At 48.9% G+C, this 26,361-nt stretch overlaps 1 protein-coding gene across 3 annotated transcripts in view; it reads left to right on the top strand.

Annotated features, from left to right (window-relative positions):
- Window positions 1–18,738: 18,738 nt before the first annotated feature.
- The window catches only part of LOC140386627 (collagen alpha-1(XXVI) chain-like), a 472,629-nt gene continuing 465,006 nt past the window's right edge, over window positions 18,739–26,361 (top strand). For all 3 annotated transcript variants that reach the window (XM_072469109.1, XM_072469110.1, XM_072469111.1), the window contains exon 1: window positions 18,739–19,292. In XM_072469109.1, the coding sequence (XP_072325210.1) occupies window positions 19,075–19,292 (218 nt within the window). In that variant the 5' untranslated portion in view covers window positions 18,739–19,074. The remainder of the gene's footprint in view (window positions 19,293–26,361) is intronic.

Raw genomic sequence — 26,361 nt, forward strand, 5'->3', positions numbered from 1 at the left:
AAGGTGAGAGGGGAGAGATTCAGAAGGGCCCAGAGGGGCAATTTCTTCACTCAGAGGGTAGTGAGTGTCTGGAATGGGCTGCCAGAGGTAGTAGTAGAGGCGGGTACAATTGTGTCTTTTAAAAAGCATTTAGATAGTTACATGGGTAAGATGGGTATAGAGGGTTATGGGCCAAGTGCGGGCAACTGGGACTAGCTTAATGGTAAAAACTGGGCGGCATGGACTGGTTGGGCCGAAGGGCCTGTTTCCATGCTGTAAACTTCTATGATTCTATGAAGACATATCTCCCAAGAACAAAATCCAACTTGCCAATTCTAATTGTACGGAATTGAATTATCTCCAGAACATTCCATCAGCTGTCTAAACTGAATTGTCTCTGTGACATTCCCTCCACCCGTTAAAGACCTTAACCGAATTAAAGTGTAATTTAATATAACCAATTCTAATTTTCAACCCACATGCAACTGAATTACCAGGCAATATTACCTCAGTTACCAACTGAATTATTACCCCGTATTACCTCAGTCACGTTTTAACCCTCAGCCGTACCTACATCGACTGAAATAAATTGTTCTAATCCGCCAGACTGACCTTTGATTTCGTCGAACGATCTTACCCGAACATAGGCGAGTGACCAAACCCGCTTCGGACTACGAGGCAGGGGAAACCTTTATAAACTACTCACACCATGGGCCTATTTCCCCTCTCTCCGTCCAAGGCTGGTTTAATTCTAATTTCGCGAAAAGTCGAGAATTCGCTCTCAAAATCCTACCGCTGCCGCCAAATGATGATATTGAGTTCTTTCTGCCCTCAGTCTGGTCTCACTCAAACCCTGAGTCAGATTGTAGCTATTGATTTACTTTATTTCAAATAGCTTGCTAGCTCCACTCACTCTGATAAAAAGGCAGGAGGCTCCATATCTCTTGAAACTTCCAGAGCGAGTAAGACAAAGGGAGCACAGCATCTGATTTCACACACATGGATTCAGCATCGAGTTTCACATACTGTTGCTCTTATTAGCCTTATTTTAGTTTTATTAGCTCTAATTCTGTCACCTTTGCTCACGAGTCGCCAGGTATCTTTCTGATACCGCCACATGGTTCAAGCTCTAGTTATGATTAATAAGACAGCACACCGCTTAGAAAGATTAAAATCAACAGTCATTTATTATGTACAGCTATAAATACTTACACAATAATCCGACTTTCTAGACTACTACCTACCACTACTGGCCAATACTTAACTTTTGGGAATGGCCCACCAGGTCAGGGAAACGAATGGCTTATTGAATTGGGTCTGGCCTGCGGGATTCAAAGGCTGATACAGGTCAATGGCTAGGAGTCTCTATCTGGTAGCGATCGCTGGAGTCAAACTTACGGTTTCTGGTCGATGGTTCTTGCGAAGGTTGCGAGCAGGAGAAGAAGGGAGAGAAGGGTCGATCTGAACTTGGCCCCTATCTTTTATAGGTCCCAGGGGCTTCCCGCTTCTCGGGGCGGACCTTGACCCTGGTCCCAAGTGATTGGACTTGTTCCCAATCACTGGGTTCGATATGCTCCAATAATGGGGCGATTCCTCGATTGGGGGGTGGTCGTTCACCTTTCTTTGTCTCGGCCACTGCTGGTGCCGAGAGGTCTGGATCGGCATTCAATTGCTAATATGTTGCAATTGTTCCCGGGGATAGCCCATTAAACTGTAGATGTCTGTGTTGATGTGCTGCTAATGGTCGCAGGTATTGATCTGGGCCGACTTTCCCAGAGCCGAATACGCTATTCTGTTTGCAGCTGTCCTTTTGTGCCCTGTTGGCTGCTTTTCCCATCAGCCTTTTCGGTTAGCCATTTTACATTGGGTTTTGGCCAAATTAATCGGAAATCAGCCATTTTAGGAGGCTACAATACCCACGACCAAATAAGGTAACGGTGACAAATACAAAGCTCCCTCCGCTTCCTCCGCATTCCTTAATTCTGAGGCCCCTCGCACCAGTCTCTCCTGTAACAAAGAAATGGTCCTAATAGCTGCCCATCCCCCTCTTCATGCTTTGCGAAATCTCAGTTACAGGCAATTAGACTGCTACCCATTTTCTCCAGCCTAAGCTAGAGATGTTTAAAGGTCCGCTACCCTAATCCTCTAATCACCTGTATTAGTACCTACTCCTAACTTTACCTAACGACTTATAGCTACTTATCCCCTTTCTAGTACCTTGCTCTTTTGCTCCATTCCTCAGCCACCCTCAACACAAACTCCACCCTCAACACAAACCATGCCCCAATGCAAACTCCACCCTGAACACAAACTGTACCCTCACACAAACCCCACCCTCAACAAAACCCTGCCCTCAACACAAATCCTGCCCTGAACACAAATCCCGCCTCGGCACAAACCCACTTTCTACACAAACCCTGCTCCAACACAAACCCCGCCATCAACACAAACCATGCCCTCAACACAAACACTGCCCCAATACAAACCCTGCCCACAACACAAACCCCGCCCTCAACATAAACCCTGCCCCAATACAAACCTTGCCGCAAACACCACCCTAAACACAAACCCTGCATTAATACAACCCCACCCTCAACACAAACCCCGCCCTCAACACAAACCCGCCCTCAACACAAACACTGCCCCAATACAAACACTGCCCGCAACACAAACCCCACCCTCAACATAAACCCTGCCCCAATACAAACCTTGCCCCAAACTCCACCCCAAACACAAACCCTACATTAATACAACCCCACCCTCAACACAAACCCTTGCCCCAATACAAACCCCACCCTCAAGACAATCCCTACACTCACCACAAACTCCACCCTCAATACAATCCCCACCCTCAACCCAAACCCTGCCCCAATACAAACCCTGCCCTGAACACAAACCCTACCCTCAACATTTACTGTCCGCTTATCAGGTCCTCTAATAGTGTAGTTTCTGGGGCCCCGGTGTACCCTATTGTCTCTTTGCGGAGGAAGTGCTTTATTTGCATTTCCTGTCCTGCCGGCAGTTCCCACTCCTCCGTCTGTTCGTCCAGTGTCGCTAGTCACTGCCCCATGTAGAAATCCCGAACTATCAGTGTGCCCCCATCCCGTCTCCATTTCCTGAAGGTGGCATCGAGCACGGCTGGGGGAAATTGTGATTGCCACAGATGGGAGCCATGGGGGACATCCTAGTCAGCCCTAAGTGCTGTCTTAACTGGGCCCACGTTTTCAGTGTAGCCGCTAACACTGGGCTTGATGTGTATTTTGCTGATGGGGATGGGAGTGCTGCTGTAGCCAAGGCCCGGAGGGCAGTTTCCTTGCAGGAGGCCTCCTCCATCTGTACCCACTCTGAGTTGGGTTCGTTTACCCATCCCCTCACTCTTTCCACCGTTGCTGCCCAGAGGTAGTATTGCAGGTTTGCTAATGCCAAGCCACCTTTGATTTTCCTCTTTTGTAGTGTTGGTTTGGGAACTCTCGGGTTCTTACCTCCCACACAAATGCCATGATTAAAATGTCTACATTTTGGAAAAGGGCCTTGGGGATGAAGATCGGTGTGGATTTAAACAGGAAGAGGAACCTTAGCAGCACATTCATCTTGATCATCTGCACTCTCCCCGCCAGGGACAGTGGTAGTGCGTCCCACCTCTGTAAGTCCTTTTTAACTTCCTCCACCAGGCTTCCTCCATCAGGTTCCACTTGTGGATCTGTGTCCAGTCTCTGGCTATTTGGATCCCCAGGTATCGGAATCTGTTTTGGATGATTTAAACGGGAGCCGCTCCAGCTCGGCCCCTCCCCCGTTTGGGTTCACTGGGAATGCCTCACTTTTGCACAGGTTGAGTTTGTAACCCGAGTGATGCACGATCAATTGCACAGAGACGAGAGTTGGATACAACTGAGGCTTTATTACTCTAAGATGTGTGGCCTCCTACAGCAGCTGGTGAAATGGCTGCTGTGTAGGGAGCACACATATTTATACTTGTTATAACCTGCCTACTTACCATTGGCTGGGGACTAATGACTATCCCACAATCCTGTGGGAGTATGAGCTTCCCCAATGAGGGGGGCGGAGAAACCACGAGTAAACTCCGAGTATAAATAAAGCTGGCCAGTTCAGGAACCAGGAGGAAGGAGTATGTAGCAAGGGAAGTTACTGCTACTGTTATGTGTATATGTTATAGTAAATAAATGTTATTACTTTGTATCCTTAAAACTCGTGCTGGATTCTTCGTGGCCCTTACAAATCTGGCGACGAAGGTTAAAGTGAATAGCTGTCTACACTGCTGAAGCCACCTCCCTGGATTTTTGTTGGATACAGGTTGGAAGTTGTTTTCTATTATACCATGCCTCTGTACGGACGTTTGGATGTTTTTGATGCTGCGCTGGAAAGCTGGAACCAGTACACACAATGGATGCGTTACTATTTCCGGGCAAACAATATCACCGAAAACGAGCGCCAGGTGGTCATATTGCTCACCGCCTGCGGCCCGCATACGTTTGGGCTGATTAGGAGCCTTACATACCCAGCTGCGCCGGACACCAAAACATTTGATGAACTTGTGAATATAGTGGGGCAACATTTTAACCCAACCCCGTCCACAATAGTCCAGCGTTACCGGTTTAATACCGCTGAGAGGACCCCTGGAGAATCCCTTGCCGAATTTCTATCCAGACTACGTAGGATTGCGGAGTACTGTGACTATAGTGAGACCTTGTCAGAAATGTTACGCAACCGTTTGGTTTGCGGTATTAACAATGCGGGCACCCAGAGAAAGTTGTTAGCGGAGCCAACATTGACTTTTCAACAGGCCATTCAAATAGTATTGTCCCGAGAGAGCGCAGAGCGAGGGTACAGGAGCTACAGGGAATGGATGTGCATGCCTTGGGGCGCAACCCCTTCCGTCCGAAAACGTCCCCCCGCACTCCTGCGGTACCTTGGGCGAGGCAACGTCTGGACCGACGCCAGTGGCCGTCGGACATTCCTCCCCGAAGGGAGCCTTCTCCAGAGCCAATGGATGAGGAGCCATGTCCGTGTCAGACTTGTAGGCGCCAACCCCATCGCGGACGGCAGTCCTGGGGGCACCAGAGGCGCCGTCATTCCGACCGAAACTGGGACCAGCCCAGAGGCCGTACCTTCCATGTGGATGAACCTGCGGCGACTACTCCTGAGGATGTGGAGACGGAGGACGACTGCCTGCAGCTGCATTGTGTGGCAGCTCCCCGTGTGGCCCCCATTAAGGTGACAGTACGGGTCAATGGCCACCTGCTTGAGATGGAGTTGGATACTGGCGCAGCGGACTCCGTGATCGCCCAGAGGACATTCGACCGCATCAAGCAGGGTATACAGACCCTTACATTAACCGACTCACAGGCCAGGTTGGCCACCTACACGGGGGAACCACTGGACATTGCAGGAACTACAATGACCCCTGTTGTCTATGGATGTCAGGAGGGGCATTTCCCACTTATCGCGGTGCGCGGCCATAGGCCCAGCCTGTTGGGTCGGGACTGGTTGCGCCATTTGCGGTTGCAATGGCAGCACATCCTCCAAACAGTTTCTGAAGGGTTGACTGAGGTGCTAGGATGATACCCAGATGTATTCCAGCCTGGTTTGGGGAAAATAAAAGGGGCCGTAGCCCGTATCCAAGTTGAACCAGGAGCCACGCCGCGCTATTTCCCGGTGCGCCCAGTGCCTTACGCCTTGCTCGAGAAAGTAGAAGGGGAGCTCACTCGTTTGGAGAGTTTGGGTATTATCAGGCCTGTCCGTTTTGCTGACTGGGCAGCACCAATTGTACCTGTAATGAAGCCAGATGCCACAGTTCACTTGTGTGGCGACTATATACTTACAGTGAATACGGTTTCCCGACTCGACCGATATCCTATGCCTCGCATAGAGAATCTCTACGCGAAACTTGCAGGTGGACTCTCGTTCACAAAATTAGATATGAGTCACGCCTACCTCCAGTTGGAGCTGGACCCTGCCTCCCGACCATATGTAACGATTAATACACACCGGGGCCTGTATGAATATACACGGTTGCCCTTTGGAGTATCCTCTGCCTGCACAATTTTTCAACGTGTTATGGAGGGCATTTTGAGAGGTTTACCACATGTGGCTGTCTACCAAGATGACGTTTTGATTACAGGGACGTCGGAGCAGGAACATTTGGAAAATCTGGAGGCTGTCCTTAGACGCCTTTCGGAGGCTGGAGTCCATTTACGTCGCACAAAGTGCGTATTTCAGGCAAAGGAAGTAGTCTACCTAGGTTATCGGGTGGACCGCGAAGGTCTGCACCCCGTCGCAGAGAAGGTGCGTGCAATTCAACATGCCCCCGCCCCGACTGACACTTCGCATCTTCGTTCTTTTCTCGGTCTCGTAAACTAATACGGGAAGTTCCTCCCCAATCTGGCAACTAGGGGCAGCACGGTAGCCTTGTGGATAGCACAATTGCTTCACAGCTCCAGGGTCCCAGGTTCGATTCCGGCTTGGGTCACTGTCTGTGCGGAGTGTGCACATCCTCCCCGTGTGTGCGTGGGTTTCCTCCGGGTGCTCCGGTTTCCTCCCACAGTCCAAAGATGTGCAGGTTAGGTGGATTGGCCATGATAAATTGCCCTTAGTGTCCAAAATTGCCCTTAGTGTTGGGTGGGGTTACTGGGTTATGGGGATAGGGTGGCGGTGTTGACCTTGGGTAGGGTGCTCTTTCCAAGCGCCGGTGCAGAATCGATGGGCTGAATGGCCTCCTTCTGCACTTTAAATTCTATGAAACTACGCTGGCCCCTTTGCACCTTCTGCTAAAGAAAAATCACACCTGGGTTTGGGGTCAGCCGCAAGAAACCGCTTTCCGGCGGGTAAAGCAACAATTGTCGTTGTCTGGGTTACTAACCCACAATGATCCTGGAAAGCCTTTGCTCGTCACATGTGATGCATCCCCGTATGGTATTGGGGCCGTCCTGTCCCACAAGATGGAGAACGGGGCCGAACGACCGATAGCTTTCGCCTCCCGCACATTGACTGCAGCGGAGAAAAAGTACGCGCAGATCGAGAAGGAGGGCCTGGCAGTGGTTTTTGCGGTGAAACGCTTCCACCAGTACGTGTACGGCCGCCATTTCACGATCGTGACTGATCATAAGCCCCTGCTGGGACTTTTCAGAGAGGATAAGCCAATACCGCCCATTGCTTCTGCACGGATCCAGCGCTGGGCTTTGTTGCTTGCTGCATACGAGTATTCTCTGGAGCACAAACCAGGAACGCAGATAGCAAATGCCGACACACTGAGCCGATTGCCTTTATCGACCGGCCCCATGTCGACCCCCACGACCAGTGAGGTGGTTGCAACCCTAAATTTTATGGACACCTTGCCTGTCACGGCATCACAGGTCCGTGAGTGGACCCAGACGGAGCCAGTCCTGTCAAAGGTTCAGCACATAGTCCTGTATGGTGGGCAGCATAGACAGCTCCCAGGTGAGTTGCGGGCATTTTCCTCCAAGCTGTCAGAATTCAGCGTGGAAGACGGCATCCTCTTGTGGGGGACGCGTGTGATTGTCCCGGAAAAAGGCCAGGAGCTGATACTATCAGACTTGCACAATGGGCATCCAGGCGTGACCAAAATGAAAATGTTGGCCCGGAGTTATGTCTGGTGGCCAGGCCTCGACACTGACATTGAGAAGGTGGCCCAAAACTGCTCCATTTGCCAGGAGCATCAGAAGCTTCCGCCGGCCGCACCCCTACATCACTGGGAATGGCCAGGGCGGCCTTGGGCACGCTTGCATGCAGATTTCGCAGGCCCTTTTCAAGGATCCATGTTCCTTCTACTAATTGACACCCAGTCCAAATGGCTAGAGGTGCATAAGATGCAGGGGACAACGTCCTGCGCAACAATTGAAAAGATGCGTTTATCGTTTAGTACGTATGGCCTCCCCGAGGTGCTGGTCACGGATAACGGCACTCCATTCACGAGTGAGGAGTTTGCGAGGTTCACGAGGATGAACGGCATCCGCCATATCCGCACTGCCCCTTACCACCCGGCTTCAAATGGGTTGGCAGAGCGCGCAGTGCAGACATTCAAAAGAGGCCTAAAGAAGCAGTCTTCAGGATCAATGGACACGAGACTGGCTCGCTTTTTGTTTACGTACAGTACCCCCCCCCATGCAGTGACTGGGGTAGCTCCCGCAGAACTCCTAATGGGCCGGAGACTTCGCACCCGCCTTAGTATGGTTTTCCCGGACATTGGCGCAGAAGTACGCCGCACACAAGAACGGCAGGGACAGGAATTTTCTCGGCATCGGCCGATTCGGCAGTTTGCGCCCGGTGACCCAGTGTTCGTTCGGAATTTTGCTGGTGGTGCCCAATGGGTTCCTGGTGTAATCTTTCGCCAAACGGGCCCTATATCTTACCAAGTGCAAGCCCAGGGTCGTCTCCAGCGAAAACATGTAGACTACGTTCGGTCCAGAAGACCATCCCCTCAAAAGATTCCCCGCCCCCGGAGCTCATTTCAACAGTCGCAGAGACCAGAGACAAGGCAAGGTCGTCCTCACAATCTTCCACTGGTGCCTCACTCGAAGCCTGCGCAGGTCATTACGGGACCGAATGGAGATAGAGACGCTGACATGACGGAGGCAGCAGACTCTGACTCCGAGATGGAGACACAGGATGCATCAGAGGGGGAATCCTCGGGTCCACGGGCCGTGGATGTACAACCGTTGCGCCGTTCATCACGGAAGCGCCGGTCTCCGTCTCATTACACGCTGCCTGATCTAGCGCCGCGTGCAAATGGTGTCCGGCCTGCGGCCAAACGAGTCCAACGCCCTCCTTCGCCAGGGTCTTCGGTGGATTCCTTGGACTTTGGGGGGGAGGGATGTTATAACCTGCCTACTTACCATTGGCTGTGGACTAATGACTATCCCTCAATCCTGTGGGAGTATGAGCTTCCCCAATGAGGGGGGCGGAGAAACCACTAGTAAACTCCGAGTATAAATAAAGCTGGCCAGTTCAGGAACCAGGAGGAAGGAGTATGTAGCAAGGGAAGTTACTGCTACTGTTATGTATATATGTTATAGTAAATAAATGTTATTACTTTGTATCCTTAAAACTCATGCTGGATTCTTCGTGGCCCTTACAAAACTACTCCACCTACTGGGCGGAGCCAGCAGGCAGGGACTACCACCGTACCTGTAGTACAGGGCCTTACCACACATCTCCTAATAGATACAGTACGAAGTCTTACAACACCAGGTTAAAGTCCAACAGGTTTGTTTCGATGTCACTAGCTTTCGGAGCGCTGCTCCATCCTCAGGTGAATGAAGAGGTATGTTCCAGAAACAAATATATAGACAAATTCAAAGCTGCCAGACAATGCTTGGAATGCGAACATTAGCAGGTGATTAAATCTTTACCGATCCAGAGATGGGGTAACCTCAGGTTAAAGAGGTGTGTCGCCTGTGGAAAGAGGAAGAGCATGTGTGCCCTGTCCTTTTATATGGGTAGCCCCCTTGTGGTAGTGTCACCTCTGGGTGTGTCTTGACTGCCCATTGGTCGTGTCCTATCTTACTGATCTATTGGTTGAATGTCTGTGTGTCATGATGTCTCTGGTTCTCCCTCTACTGTTTACCTAGTTGCAGTGTACCTACATTAACCCCATGTGTATTTACAGTGATGCACATCACCACATACCCTCAAGTGAGGATATCCTGCTATGGGGTCCCTAGGGGCTCCCCTCTTCAGGCCCCCCGACCCCCCTTACAGCACCCCCTCCCTTCTCGGTCACCCACCCAAACTCACCCTTCATACCCCCCCTCCACCCTTTTCATGGGCATGGCCCCCCTCGCCGTGCCACCCTGACACTTGGGCATCCTTGCACTGCCACCCGGGCAGTGCTCCTGCTGGCTTGGCAGTGCCAACCGGGCACAAAGAACAAAGAAATGTACAGCACAGGAACAGGCCCTTCGGCACTCCAAGGTTGCGCCAACCATGCTGCCCGTCGAAACTAAAATCTTCTACACTTCCCGGGTCCGTATCCCTCTATTCCCATCCTATTCATGTATTTGTCAAGATGCCCCTTAAATGTCACTGTTAGCCCTGCTTCCACCACCCCCTCCGGCAGCAAGTTCCAGGCACCCGCTACCCTCTGTGTAAAAAACTTGCCTCGTACATCTCCTCTAAACCTTGCCCCTCGCACCTTAAACCTATGCCCCCTAGTAATTGACCCCTCTACCCTGGGAAAAAGACTCTGACTATCCACTCTGTCTCTGCCCCTCATAATTTTGTAGACCTCTATCAAGTCGCCCCTCAACCTCCGACGTTCCAGTGAGAACAAGCTGAGTTTACTCAACCGCTCCTCATAGCTAATGCCCTCCATACCAGGCAACATCCTGGTAAACCTCTTCTGTACCCTTTCCAAAGCCTCCACATCCTTCTGGTAGTGTGGCGACCAGAATTGAACACTATACTCCAAGTGTGGCCTAACTAATGTTCTATACAGCTGCAACATGACTTGCCAATTTTTATACTCAATGCCCCGGCCAATAAAGGCAAGCATGTCGTATGCCTTCTTGACTACCATCTCCACCTGTGTTGCCACTTTCAGTGATCTGTGGACCTGTACGCCTAGATCTCTCTGACTGTTAATACTCTTGAGGGTTCTACCATTCACTGCCTGTATTAGACCTTCCAAAATGCGTTATCTCACATTTGTCCGGATTAAGCTCCATCTGCCATCTCTCCGCCCAAGTCTCCAAACAATCTAAATCCTGCTGTATCCTCTGACAATTCTCATCGATATCCGCAATTCCACCAACCTTTATGTCATCCGCAAACTTATTAATCACACCAGTTACATTTTCCTCCAAATCATTTATATATACTACGAACAGCAAAGGGCCCAGCACTGATCCCTGCGGAACACCACTAGTCACAGCTCTCCAATCAGAAAAACACCCTTCCATTGCCACTCTCTGCCTTCCATGACCTGTATCCATCAAGGATACATCAATTCCATGTATCCATTCCATGTATCCATCAAGGATACATCAAGGTGTAAGCTGGGCAGTAACAAGGTTCCCACGTTCCAGGGGGAAGGCCAGGGGGCCACACTGCACTGACCCTGACCACCCAGGGGTCTCCACTGGCCCAGGAGACCCCCATGTGCCGTTCTGCCTGGCCTACATTTTTGTTGACCAGCACTGATGGGCTGCACTCTTCCTGGTCATCCTCCCGCTAACAAGGTTGAGCAGCACTTAGGGTGCATTTGCTCAGCCAACAATGATGCCGAGGAGGCCGGCCCCAAGATTCAGGGGTGCTGACTTAGAACATAGAACATAGAACATTACAGCGCAGTACAGGCCCTTCAGCCCTCGATGTTGCGCCGACCTGTGAAACCACTCTAAAGCCCATTTACACTATTCCCTTATCGTCCATATGTCTATCCAATGACCATTTGAATACCCTTAGTGTTGGCGAGTCCACTACTGTTGCAGGCAGGGCAGGACTTGAAATGAAACGAAATGAAAATCGCTTATTGTCACAAGTAGGCTTCAATGAAGTTACTGTGAAAAGCGCCCAGTCGCCACATTCCGGCGCCTGTTTGGGGAGGCTGGTACGGGAATTGAACCGTGCTGCTGGCCTGCCTTGGTCTGCTTTAAAAGCCAGCTATTTAACCCAGTGTGCTAAACCAGCCCTGGGGAAGCTCTTGGACGCAGTGGAGGTCAGGAGGGATGTCTTGTTCACCGAGGGTTCCAGAGGGTGAGCCACAAGGCAGCCCAGATCTCTCTGACTTTCTATATTCCTAAGAGTTTTTCCAAATTGTGATTAGACCTACCAAAATGCATTACCTCACATTTGTCTGGATTAAACTCCATTTGCCATTTCTCTGCCCAGGTCTCCAACCTATCTATGTCCTGCTATATCCTCTGACAATCCTCAACTCTATCTGCCACTCCACCAATCTTGGTGTTGTGAGATTTGAATGTGTGCTCACAATCACTGACACTGAGGACAAAAATACTAGAAGCACGTTAGAGTTTTATTTATCCTTATACAAGTCTGCAGAGTCGGGTGCCTCCTAGATATATACTTTGTTCGTTTATCATTCTCCTGCCCTCTCCTCCTGATTGGATCAGGTTCCACGGAGGTTCACATTCTTCCTTATACGCCTTCATCATACATTACATATCAGTATTCATGCTTCATCATACATTATATGTTCACGTTTACATACTCTTTCTGTCCAGTGGGTGGTCCCCCTGGACATTTGCGCAGCCTCAGTGGCTTGTTTATGTCTTTAAGACTGTCCACTCATCTATTTTGCTAAGCTTTCCCCAATCTATCTTGCTCAACATTCAGACCTATTATTATCTCTTCTGTTAATGCTATACCTACTTCTTCATTATTTCCACTTCCTCATGTGCATCTGTTTCCTTGTCCAAGCAGTACTTTTCCACAAGCCTGTGTTAGTCTTTTAGTCTGTTATTCATTTCATACATTTAATAATCCAAATATTCTCTTTCTCTCAATCCACCCTTTTTCTTTTTATCATGTGTTAAATAAATAACCTCAAGTGCCGCGGTCAATGCGCTGTAACATCAATTTAATCTGCCTCTTCTCGGTGAGAGCCGGGCGCAGGACCATGACCTGAGATGTTGGGGCCGATCCCTGTGCCGGGACTGCAACCATCCGGCTGACCACACTCGTGATAAGTCGCTGGAAGCAGGGTATCAGGCAAGGTAGGACCATAAGACCCAACATGACACAGAGTACAATAAATGCCAAGATCTTCCACCAAGTACCATCAAGAATGTTGTTCCACCATGCCCCACCGAGAGGAGTCCAGCGTTGGACCGGGACATGAGCAATCTTTCTTAAATCTTTGGCTATCGCCTGCACCGCCTCTCCGTTATTGTCAATATTTAAACAGCAATTCGAGAGATTAAACTTCCCGCAGACCCCTCCTTCCTCCGCGAGGAGGTAATCGAGAGCTAATCGATTTTGATATATCGCCGCCCGCATCTGCGTCTGCTGTCGGGCCAAAAGGTCCAAAGCATCGGCAGTTCGACTCGTGATAATCTCCAAGACCGCCTGCAGGCGGATGAGATGATTTAAAATATATATTGGGGTCCGATAGCCCCAGGAGCCGTCCTCGGCCCATGTTGCCGGTCCGTAATAGGAGATGATACGCTCAGGAGGCCACTCATCATCCTTCCAATCACCTATCTGGAGGTTCCGCTTGGTGCGGGCCCCCATTTTTAAATTCGCAAATAGCCGGATCCCCAGGGTATCACCTCCACCTTTTGGGAGAAGGAAGAACCCCGGCTGGATGAAACCAAGGGAGCACGTCCCCCTCCACTTGAGAGGTAGTATGGAATAGCCCCTGTCACCGCAAATCCAGAATAGGCCTTCCGGTGCCGGCCTGCCAGTGCTGGTGTTACCCCAGTGTTCTAACGGTGTTCTCATTGTAGGCCAGACACTTCCACAGTCCTCGGCGTGTCAGGTTACAAAGAGGGGAGCGCGTATCATTCTCCTGACTCCAGTACGAGGCCGGGACACTGGGGTACCAGGCAGTGTTACCATCCTGGTCGAAAGTTTTAGTATACTCGCAGGGGCTTGTGCCTACAGGACGTACCGTTGGTCCGGTCGGATTATTGGAGACACAATGTCGTGCATAGGGCGTGTCCGTGAGCACCCAGGTCTGTGGTCGGCGGACCATGCCAGTAGTTATATTCCAGTCAAATAAATCAGGGGCATCGACGGTAGCCCCTCGCCAGGGCTAACGTTCACTAGTGAGGGGTCCGCCGCAGACCCAGCAATTGGTAACCTTAAGGGTCTGTGTAATACGGAGCGCAAGGCCTACAAATAAGTTCCCCCCAGCCTTTGGCAACTGTATCTCCCCCTTGAGCTGCTCATAGAGTGAGGAGTTTGGGGGTTGTTTTCCCTTCTTCTTCTGCCCTTTCTTTTTCCTCCTTTTTAGTATTCTCTCTCGCACCCTGTCTGTCTTAGATCCCCCTGTACCTGGCTGGCGTTTAACACAGAGCCAATCTTGTTGTGGACAGCCTGTCACCCTGGTATTTTTAAACATTACATATTGCACGCCGCCTTCTGTGTGTGGCACTTCTGTGGTACGACTGTATGCGAGGTGAAGAGCTCATTGATGAAGTATTGGGGCGGGCAGCAGGTGCCTGAGCGGAGTTCCGTGTAGCACTTAGTGCATGGAGGCACAGTGGCTGTGCAAATGCTGAGGAGGGCACATACGAAAGTGATGTACCTGATCATTGTGTCTTTCGGGTAAAAGTCAATACCAGCGGGCGGTCTCCGGGTTGGACAGCCCACTCGGCTGGTAGTTCGTCCGGCGTAGGTTCAATGGGACCTTTGGTTCGAGCAGCGTGAGTCCAGCCTCTTTCCTTTGTACGGACGGAGGTCTCAGTGGTTAACAAAACCAAGAATGGTCCTTCCCAGACAGGTTTAAGTTTCTCGTCTCGCCATGACTTAATCAGTGTCCAGTTTCCTGGTGGGAGTTTATGGATGTAAAAGTCCGGAGGAGGTGTTTGAGACAGCAAACCCCTCTCTTTTAATTCTGTAAGTGAACGAGACATCGCCAGTAAATAGTTCCTCATAAAAATATCATTACATTCTATCGTGGGTGTACCCTCAGTTCGTCCCAGATAGGGTAATCCGAATAACATCTCGTAGGGTGAGACCCCTATGTTTTTCCGCGGCGCCGTCCTAATACGTAACAGCGCCAGCGGTAAGCACTTCGTCCAGGGCAGATTTGTCTCAGCCATCAGTTTTGTCAGCTGGGCCTTTAGGGTGCTATTCATTTTCTCCACCATCCCGGAGCTTTGAGGGTGCCAGGGGGTGTGCAAATCCCACCGGATACCTAGGGTCTCACAAATGAGCTGATGGACTTTAGAAGTGAACTGCGTTCCGCGGTTGGAGTCAATGGACTCAATGGCCCCGTATCGCGGAATTATTTGTTCAAGGAGGATTTTGCCGACCGCCTGTGCCGTAGCCGTGGCGGTTGGAAAAGCCTCCACCCATCGTGTATAGTAATCAACTATAACCAGAACGTACCGCCACCGTTGCACAAGGGGAAGCTCGGTGAAATCAATCTGAATACGTTGGAATGGTCTGACTGCCAACGGGCGGCCCCCTGCAACGGGTCGCCGCATATTCTTCTTGTTAACTTTTTGACAAAAATGGCAACGGCTTCTTGTTGCTTCCCCAGCTTTGGGCTAGTACGCCCATTGCCGTTCCGCCCTCCACGTTGACGTAGAGGTGAAAGGGTTTTTCCAAACAGGGGAGGGAGAGGACCGGGGCCTGCGTAAGGCTACATTTCAGCTCCTGAAATCTCATTTCATCTTCTTGTCCCCACGTTGTTGCCTTTTCATTCTCAACTAATTTATCATAGAGGAATCTGGTTTTCAGCGCAAAATTCTAGAGACCCGTAGCCCCTTTCCTGCGAGGAAATTGAGTAGTTCTATTGTTCCCTTTGTTACCGCCGCCTTCTCTTGCCCTGGTACTAGTAAATCATCTACATATTGTAATAATTGCGTCTCTTGCCCTCCGTTATATTCCTCCAGTACTTGCTCCAAGATTTGTCCGAATAGGTTCGGTGATTCCGTGAACCCTTGCGGTAAAACTGTCCACCTATACTGTTGTTTTCGCCTAGTATATGGGTTCTCTCACTCAAATGCAAAAATGTCTCGACTGCTCTTGTCTATCGGGCAACTCCAGAATGCATCCTCAAGGTCTATGACGCTAAACCACTTACAATTGGGTATCTGTCCCATTATAGTGTATGGGTTGGGCACCACCGGGTGGCGCTTCTGCACAATCTTATTTAATTCCCTTAAATCCTGGACCATTCTATATGTTCCATCAGGCTTCTTAACTGGTAGAATGGGAGTGTTAAAGGGGGACATACAGGCTTCTATCACACCGTCCGTTTCTAGTAGGTCTATGACAGTTTGGAGTCCTTTTCGTCCTTCCATTGATATCGGGTATTGTCTTACACGCACGGGTTCACAGCCTGTCTTTAGGCTGATTTTCAACTGGGGTATAAGTAACCCTCCCCTATTTCCTTGGCCTGCCCATACCGTGGGGTCTATTTCCTTTTTGTTTTCTTCCGTAATGTTATACATGTCCTTCCTCGTTACTATCACTTTTCCATCCACTGGTGCGGTCCCTAGCCTCAATTGGACCTGTAGATCCCTTCCCATGAGATTCATTCCTGCCTGCGGGATCAGTATTAAGGTTTCCACAGCCTCTCTGGTCTGATACTTGACCAGTACGTCTTCTATTTCAGGGACTGTTATCGTTTTTCCTCCCACCCCTGCCACTTTTATTTCTTTCTTTCCCAGTTTCATTCCCTTTGGTACCTCAGTCACACTTGATCTTTCCGCTCCTGAGTCTACCATAAATACCACTTCCTCTCCCCGGGGTCCCACTTTCAAGTTTACCAAGGGCTCCCTTCTATATCCTTCTATCCCCAGGGAGTGGAGCCCCTGACTCCCCTATTTGTCTCCTTGCATTAAGGAGTACACTTTTGTTTCCTTCTGTCTTTTCGGGCAATCCCTCTTAAAATGTCCTTCCTCGTCACAGTAATAACATCTCAAGGGTCCTGTTTCCCAGTTTCCCATCCCAGCACCTCCTCGTCCTCGGCCTCTTCCTCGTCCCCTTCCTCTTCCTCTGTTCCCACTCCACTGGTTAATTTGTCCCCAGCCTCCTCTACCTCTCCCATCTCTACTTTCACTATTCCACTTCTTTTCCACAACTTGCTCTACCGTCTGCATCATTATTTTAGCTTTTCCCTTTGTCTTTTCGTCCTCCCTTCTCACATACACCTTCTGTGCCTCCTTGAGTAACTCATTTATGGATTTGTCATTCCAGTCTTCTAATTTTTCCAGTTTCTTTTTAATGTCTGGCCATGATTTGGTGACAAAATTTGCCCGTAATACTTGTTGACCGGCATCTGATTCTGGATCCATGCCAGAATACTGTTGTATATTTCTCCTTAGCCTCTGCAAAAATATGGCAGGCGCCTCATCCTTCTCTTGTCTGTTTTCAAATGCTTTCTCAAAGTTCTGCCCCTTGGGTACCGATTTCCTTATTCCCTTGACTATTAATAGCAATATCTAATCATTTTCACTTTTGATTTTCCTTTTGTACAGGAGGTTTTCTCCCAATTTTCCAACATCCGCCCTAATGGACTATCTGGTGGGATTTCAGGACTGCCTTTTCCACCCTTTCGTCTGGGTGTTCCACCCCTCTCTTTACTTAGTTTTCCCCCATCTCTCAATCCTTTATCCTTTTGTTGGTTCTTCCTATTTTTCCCATAAGCGTCTTTCACCTGTCGCCTACCTTCTCCCCCGTCGCCCGAGTATTATTTTTCTTACCCGGGTCTTGTGCACAAGAATTGCTCGACGGTCTGGTACCTCCTTATTTCTTCCTCCTTGCTTCTAGAGTCCTCCGGTCCGGGTAACGTCACCCTGTCAGTTCCAGGAGCAGTGATTCTTAGGACTACCGAAATCGGTAGGACGCGTCATCCCAGTGTTTCTCTTGCCTCCTCTGCTGGCAGGGTGCCTCTTGATCCCGGACGAGCCCCCAAGTTTATGAGATTTGAATGTGTGCTCACAATCACTGACACTGAGGACAAAAATACTAGAAGCAAGTTTGAGTTTTATTTATCCTTATACAAGCCTGCAGAGTCGGGTGCCTCCTAGACAGGAGCACACCAAATAGCTTGTTTCGTCTGTTTATATATACTTTGTTCGTTTATCATTCTCCTGCCCTCTCCTCCTGATTGGATCAGGTTTCACGGAGGTTCACATTCTTCCTTATACGCCTTCATCATACATTACATATCAGTATTCATGCTTCATCATACATTATATGTTCACGTTTACGTACTCTTTCTGTCCAGTGGGTGGTCCCCCTGGACATTTGCGCAGCCTCAGTGACTTGTTTATGTCTTTAAGACTGTCCACTCATCTATTTTGCTAAGCCTTCCCCAATCTATCTTGCTCAACATTCAGACCTATTATTATCTCTTCTGTTAATGCTATACCTACTTCTCCAGTATTTCCACTTCCTCATGTGCATCTGTTTCCTTGTCCAAGCAGTACTTTTCCACAAGCCTGTGTTAGTCTTTTAGTCTGTTATTCATTTCATACATTTAATAATCCAAATATTCTCTTTCTCTCAGTGTCATCCGCGAACTTAATCAGACCAGCTATATTTTCCTCCAAATTGTTTGTGTGTACTACAAACAACAGAGGCCCCAGTCACAACCTTTAATTCAGAAAATCACCCTTCTACTGCTACCCTTTGCCTTCTGTGACCGTGCCAGTTCTTACCACCTCACCTTTTGATTTGATTTATTATTGTCACATGTATTAGTGTACAGTGAAAAGTATTGTTTCTTGCATGCTGTACAAACAATGCATACCGTACATAAGGAAGGAGAGACTACAGAATAAGAGAGTTAGAATTAAGTTTTAGAAGCATAGAAGGGCACAGCTTGCAAAAAGTCGATTGGATTTGTTTATTGTCACGTGTACCAAGGTACAGTCAAAAGTATTTTTCTGCTAGCAGTTCTAACAGGTCATTAAGCACATGAAAATAAAATAAAAATAAAATCCTGTGTGACTTCACCTTTTGAACCAGTCTGCCATGAGGTACCGTGTTAAAGGCTTTACTAAAGTCCATGCAAACAACAGGAAGCTGTTGGATATGGGAAATAGCGATAATTGGTCCCGATTTCTCCTATGGGAGCTGCCTGGTTGTATCGGAAACAGTTTGCCGTGCGATGCGTTTCTCATTTTTGGTCTTTTATGATATTCACCAGCCTCGTTACGCCTTGTTAGTGAAATTATTTAGTGTGTAAAAGGTGAAACCAGTTAGTGTGTGAATCGTGAAACCAGTTCGTGAAGCTGGTTAGTGTAATGAGGCAGGAGAATCGCGCCCAATAAGCATGTAAATTGCTGCGATTGAATATGTATGAATGGACCAGAATAACTCTCCGAAATGGGCTGGTCGATAGATTAGGAACATTTTCCTGTTCCCAGCTCAGTGCTGGCTCCATATTCTCAGTCACAGAGTGATCGGCCCAGGACCATGGTCCTCACAGTCAGCAAACAGGGAGCTGACCTTCCAGAGCTGCACCTTTACTGCCGTTCCGGGATGAGCTCGTTTCTCTTGCTCTGGTTCATGATCCAGGTGCTGGGGTGTCCCGGCTCCACCGCTTTCCACTATCCGTTCGCAGCGGCCACTCACCAGTTCGGTTCCCCGGAGCAGGCGGCAGGACAACCGGGCAGCGTCGCCAGAGGCCGCCGGTAAGTTAGTAGAATGAGAGCGGAGTCTGGCAGGCTGAGGCTTCCTGTAACTAGTATAAAAACTAGGAAAGAGGCTGATGTCGTTGACTAGTGAACCGGGTTAGTGTGAATGGTGAAACCAGTTAGTGAAACTGGTTAATGAAACTAGTTAGTGGAGCTGGTTAATGTGCGATTGGTGAAACTCGATACTGAAACCGGTTAGTGAAACTATTTAGTGCGTAAAAGGTGAAACCAGTTAGTGAAATTGGTTAGTTTAGCTGTTTGGTGTGTGAACAGTGAAACCACTTAGTGAAACTGGTTAGTGATGCTGGTTAGTATGTGAATACTGAAACCAGTCAGTGAAGCTGGTTAGTGTGAATAGTGAAACCAGTTTGTGAAACTGGTTAATGAACCTGGTTAGTGTGTGAATGGTGAAATTGATTAGTGAAAGTGGCCAGTGTGTTGATGATTAAATCAGACAGTGAAGCTAGTCTGTATGCACAGTGTAGAATTCATCAACTAAAATCAGGTTATTATGCGATGAGTGGACTTGGGGACAGCACGGTGGCAGAGTATTTTGCACTGCTGCCTCTCACCGCCAGCGACCTGGGTTCCATTCTGACCTTGGGAACGTCTGCACGTTCTCCCTGTGTCTGCATGGGTTTCCTCCAGGTGCTCCGGTTTCCTTCCACATGCATGTTAGGTACATTGAACATTCTGAATTCTCCCTCGGTGTGCCGAAAAGGCATTGGATCTTTTATATTCACCAGACAGGCAGGCAGGTCCTTGGTTTAATGTCCTGCCGGAAAGATGCAGTGCAGTACTTCCTCAGTAATTCATTGAAGTGATGGTCGGAATTTTTAGCTTGGGTTTCTAGGTGGAGAAGTTGATACATCGCAGACTCAAGTTGCTGTGCAATATTATGAAATTGTGGTTGTAATAGAGACCAGGCTTAAACATGACCAAGAATGGAGTTCAAACATTCCCAGAAACAATGTATTCAGGAAAACTACTGAAAGACAGGCGGTGGGATTTTCCGTTTCTGAGAATAAGTATTGACGCCAACGCAGAATCCGTGTACTTTTACGACAGCAAAACCTGGTGCCACACCTGGAGCGATTCCACTACTGTTAAGGGGCTAGCACTGGGGCCACGTGGAACACAATCGATCCCAATGGAAAACACTGGTGGGATTTGACCGATTCATGATTGACACTCGGGAGGCTGACAAGCTGCAGCCGCACATCCATATTACAATCCCCACACCCACTCATCCCAGCCAACAAGATGGCATTGGTTGTGCTGGAGCACACCCATACAGCTGATGGGTTGACTGGGGCCAGAGGGCACCTAGGGGGGTGGCCTGGGGGGACACCTATACGACCCATGACCCGAAGTTCACATTGGGCTGTCAGCAGCGTGCGCAGCTACATGGCCACCTTGCCAGCTGCGGAAATGGTGCTCTGTGTCCGTCCAACCCAACCCCACAGCCCACCTCCGAGCCATCGCCCGCTACTCTCCCCGGCTTTGGCAGAAGCCCCCCCAGCCAGCGACACAACTGTCAGCAAACTCTGGCGTGGTTGGACACTTCTGTACCACCACTCTCTCCCTCAGCAGTCACGTTTTTTAAAAGCACAAGTGAACCCCGCCATTGGGAACTCAGCCCATCGGAAGCAGAGCATCGCAGAGGCCCCAGAGAATACCGGGTCAGGCCCGCTAATGATATGCAAACAATGTCCACTTTACATGCCGTCCGGTACACATTGACACAGCTGTCGAGATGATGGAGAACCGCGATTTGGCTTCGAATCGGCGTCTGCCGCAATTGTGGCGTCGGAACCCATTCTCCGCTCATTCGTGTTTCGCGATTTTGCCATCGGCAAACGGAGACTCTCACCCAGGGGTGTGGCTGTGGTAGTATTGATGAAAGGTAATAGTAAAGTTCTACTGAGGGATGATATCCTCGTGGGTTCAATGATTGAGTTTATTTATTTGGAGATTGAAGGAACAGGACCGGAACTGTTGCTGAGTGTTCATTGTAGATCCCCATATAATGAGAGGGAGATAGAAAGGGAAATGTGACAGAAAATTTCAAAGTAAGAGCAATGGTAGAAGGTTTAATCGCCCTAATTATAGACCGAGGATAAGGAGGGGGAAATTATTCCTAAAAAGATCTTCAGGAGAATTTCATTAATCAGTGTGTTCCCAGTCCAACAAGGATTGAAGCAGAGCTGGATTTAATCTTGGGGAATAAATGATGTGGAGATGCTGGCATTGGACTGGGGTGAGCACAGTAAGAAGTCTTACAACACCAGGTTAAAATCCAACAGGTTTGTTTCGAATAACTAGCTTTCGGAGCACATTCACCTGAGGAAGGAACTGCGCTCTGAAAGCTAGTGATTCGAAACAAACCTGTTGGACTTTAACCTGGTGTTGTAAGACTTCTTACTTTGCCCACCCCAGTCCAATGCTCACATCTCCACATAGTACCCAATTCACTTTTTCCAATTAAGGGGCAATTTAGCTACCCTGCACACATCTTTGTGTTGTGGGGGCGAAACCCAAGCAAACACTGGGAGAATGTGCAAACTCCACACAGACAGTGACCCAGAGCCGGGACCTCGGCGCCGTGAGACTGCAGTGCTAACCACTGAGCCACCGTGCTGCCCCGTGTTGTAAGATGTCTAACTGGGGAAAGACGTCATACTCGGGAATAAAGTAAGACTATGGTTGTAGAGAGAGAACACCTGGGTTACAGTGATCAGAACATATGTGGGTTTTGTAGCCATCTGGGATGGCCATGTCCCGATTACAAAATGGACACTTGCAAAGACTGCAGGGAAAATTGGACAATGCTAAGAAACAAGCAGGTGCAAGCTCTGTCTGTTGATTAGAACCTTAAACGCTCCGACAGGACAAACTACCAAACGATTTACATACTAATGAGCCATCTCCAGGGTCAAAAGGGAAACATTTAGAAATACAATGTAAGTCAGACTCCCCGGCGCCCGAAGAAGCTAAGACAAAGCTGACTGATAGTCACCAGGACACGCCCAGCGATCAGGGAACCACCCCTCTATTGGGGGAAAATCGATACGGATGATTGGGAAAGACCCAATTAGTTGAGGCCAAGTTCAAGGCCCGCCCAAAAGAGCGTGAAGCCCTTTTGGGTATAAAAGGTATCCCCCAAGGGAGAATGCCCTCCTTTGGCTTTGGCTCTCAGTGAAGAGAGAGACCAGCCTAGCAGCTGCAGCAGACCAAGTAAGTTCCAAGTCAACGCACGCTACGAGATAGACGCTCCTAGTTGCTACCCTGTAAACAGCTCAACCCAGCAGCCTCAGAACTGAGCAACGGCCATTGTTCCTCTGAGTGGGCACCCGAAGCTAAGTATAGGCCTTCGTAATAGTGGTAGTTTAGTTTTGTAGAGTTTATGCATGAGTAGATTTGACTGTGTGTAAATAAATGAGCATTGCTTTTGAACCAAACAAAAGTTAGCAACATTTACTGGCGACTCCGCCGGGACTCGATTTAGAAGTGGCCTAACCACTCCGAGAGAACCCAAAATTTGAATTGAGAATCCAATTGGGAACAGAAAAACCACAAGCGTCAAAACAGTACTGATCAAGCCTCTGAGATTCGGAAGTGTGTTAATGCATGCGTACTAACCGGGATATAAGGTAAACCTGAGAGATTTTGTTGCGAAAAACTGTCGGGAGTTTTTTAGGCTGGAAATCCGCTTACACTCCCTGTTCCAAATTTGTTCGAGATTCTAGTACAGAGAATGGCAATGAAGGCAATGGAACGCCTTATGAACCCCCAGGAATTTGAGGTCGCAGCGACCAGCAGTAGAGTAGGACAGTGTCCCGTTTGGGACGAAGAGATCAGAAAATATCTCAAAGGGAAAGGATGGCCCCTTTGGAGTGAATTCTGTGATAATGAGGAAATGGGACCCGGGAGTATAGAACATACTTGGTGGGAGAACCTGTCAGAAAACTGAAGAAGAGCTTGGGGAAAGCTCGCAAGCCGATGGCAATCGTGTTCTGTTTGGCACCATTGCGAGGCACAGAGGAGGTCATTAGGAGATAGAGGGGAGAGAGACAGAAGTAGTGAGGTAGATGTGAGTAAGGTAGAGAAAGAGAATCGAGATGTGAAAGAGCAGTTAGCAGCAAGGGACAGAGAGGTGGATGATGCCAAGAGGGCACATCAGTCTTGTCTCGCGCATTTGAACAGTTTTCAGACGCAATATGATGAGGCCTACCAGGACACGCAACGTGCGGTCCTGGTAAGACAAGAAACAGAACAACAAGTTGAGAAATTGCAGAAACAGTGCAATGATTTGAAAGCAGCCCTACAAGCACTCCATACTTCCGCAACGGAACAAAAGCAGAGCTCAGTAGACCATGCAAAGTGCCGGAAACAAATTGCAGAATTGCAATCTCTGCTGTCCTTGCAAAATGGCTTTCAGAGTACATTCAGAACCCAATTAGATCAAGAAAACCGCCCCGATTGGCAGGAATTGACCGAGACTGCCCATAGATACGTACATGGGACATGTACGCAGGAAAAACCCCAGAAAAGGAAAGCGCCCCAACCCCCAACCGAACAGGCAGAACACACCCCAATGAACCCTGTAACCACACACCGCAGGGTCGCAGGAGAAGGAGAAGCAGACTTCCTTTATACAACCACGTTAACCGTGACCCAATTACGGGATGTGTGTGGAAAAATTACACCGTTCCTTCCCACTTCAGACCCCCACCAATTTTTCGCGAAGTCAGGCAACAGGCTACCATGTCCAGCCTGGACGAAAAGGAGCAAGTGAAGCTCACAGTTTTAAGCCTCGACCCTTCAGTCATAGCAGCCCTTCCCAACCCACAGAATGTAGGAGGAGGCACACCAAGAGATGCACACAGCGATCCTTGATGCGATCGGCTTTAACAGAGGAGACCCTGTAGAAGGCCTAAATAAGTGCAGGCAAAAGAAGACAGAGCCCCCCACAGCATTTGCTGGACGTTTGTGGGTTCACTTTACCGCAGTTTGTGGAGAGTTAGCACGTGCCCATTTGTCCCCAGATAATATGGCCAAATGAACCCGAATTCTAGTCTCCCACGCCACAGAAGCAGGACGAAAAGCTTGCGCAAATTGACCCCGCAGATGAGGCCCACAATGAAAAATGGGTTTTGAAGAGACTGTCCCGCGCGCGGGAGCAATCAATTGCAGGCAAAACTGCATGCATAATACCCGATGAAGAGCAGGTAGAAATGAACCCAGTTAAAGCACACCAGAACCCCACATGGGTAAATGAGGGCAGGAACAGCCAAAACCTCAAGAATGTTATAATTGTGGACAGCTAGGACACTTTGCACGAGAGTGCAACGCGCCCCAGAAGCAGCAGAGAAACCAACAGACAGGCACCCTAAACAAGAATAGTGCAAAGCCGATCCATAGCGTTTTACTTAAGATTTACTTTGGAAGGAATAACAGGAATGCGGAATATTTGGCTAATGGTAAAGTTCTTGGAAGTGTGGATGAGCAAAGGGATCTAGGTGTCCACGTACATAGATCCCTGAAAGTTGCCACCCAGGTTGATAGGGTTGTGAAGAAGGCCTATGGAGTGTTGGCCTTTATTGGTAGAGGGATTGAGTTCCGGAGTCAGGAGGTCATGTTGCAGCTGTACAAAACTCTGGTACGGCCGCATTTGGAGTATTGCGTACAGTTCTGGTCACCGCATTATAGGAAGGATGTGGAGGCTTTGGAGCGGGTGCAGAGGAGATTTACCAGGATGTTGCCTGGTATGGGAGGAAAATCTTATGAGGAAAGGCTGATGGACTTGAGGTTGTTTTCGTTGGAGAGAAGAAGGTTAAGAGGAGACTTAATAGAGGCATACAAAATGATCAGGGGGTTAGATAGGGTGGACAGTGAGAGCCTTCTCCCGCGGATGGAAATGGCTAGCACGAGGGGACATAGCCTTAAACTGAGGGGTAATAGATATAGGACAGAGGTCAGAGGTAGGTTCTTTACGCAAAGAGTGGTGAGGTCGTGTAATGCCCTACCTGCAACAGTAGTGAACTCGCCAACATTGAGGGCATTTAAAAGTTTATTGGATAAGTAAATGGATGATAATGGCATAGTGTAGGTTAGATGGCTTTTGTTTCGGTGCAACATCGTGGGCCGAAGGGCCTGTACTGCGCGGCATCGTTCTATGTTCTATCTCCCCTCAACCTCCTAAACTCCAATGAATATAATCCCAGGATCCTCAGACGTACATCGTATGTTAGGCCTACCATTCCTGGGATCATCCGTGTGAATCTCCGCTGGACCCGCTCCAGTGCCAGTACGTCCTTCCTGAGGTGTGGGGCCCAAAATTGCTCACAGTATTCTAAATGGGGCCTAACTAATGCTTTATAAAGCTTCAGAAGTACATCCCTGCTTTTATATTCCAAGCCTCTTGAGATGAATGACAACATTGCATTTGCTTTCTTAATTATGGACTCAACCTGCAAGTTTACCTTTAGAGAATCCTGGACTAGGACTCCCAAGTCCCTTTGCACTTCAGCATGATGAATTTTGTCACCGTTTAGAAAATAGTCCATGCCTCTATATTCTTTTTTCCAAAGTGCAAGACCTCACACTTGCCCACGTTGAATTTCATCAGCCATTTCTTGGACCACTCTCCTAAACTGTCTAAATCTTTCTGCAGCCTCCCCACCTCCTCCATACTACCTGCCCCTCCACCTATCTTTGTATCATCGGCAAACTTAGCCAGAATGCCCCCAGTCCCGTCATCTAGATCATTAATATATAAAGAGAACAGCTGTGGCCCCAACACTGAACCCTGTGGGACACCACTCGTCACCGGTTGCCATTCCGAAAAAGAACCTTTTATCCCAACCTTCTGCCTGACAGCCAATCGTCAATCCATGTTAGTACCTTGCCTCGAATACCATGGGCCCTTATTTGCATTAGCAATTGAACCTTTGGCCATGGCGTTAAGGGAGTCGGGGAAATGGAAGAGGGTGGTCCGAGGAGGAGAGGAACATCGAGTGTCGCTGTATTTATTTGTCGTATGAGGAGAGATTGAACAGTTTAG

This window comes from Scyliorhinus torazame, chromosome 12, assembly GCF_047496885.1.
Source record: "Scyliorhinus torazame isolate Kashiwa2021f chromosome 12, sScyTor2.1, whole genome shotgun sequence".
Lineage (NCBI taxonomy): Eukaryota > Metazoa > Chordata > Chondrichthyes > Carcharhiniformes > Scyliorhinidae > Scyliorhinus > Scyliorhinus torazame.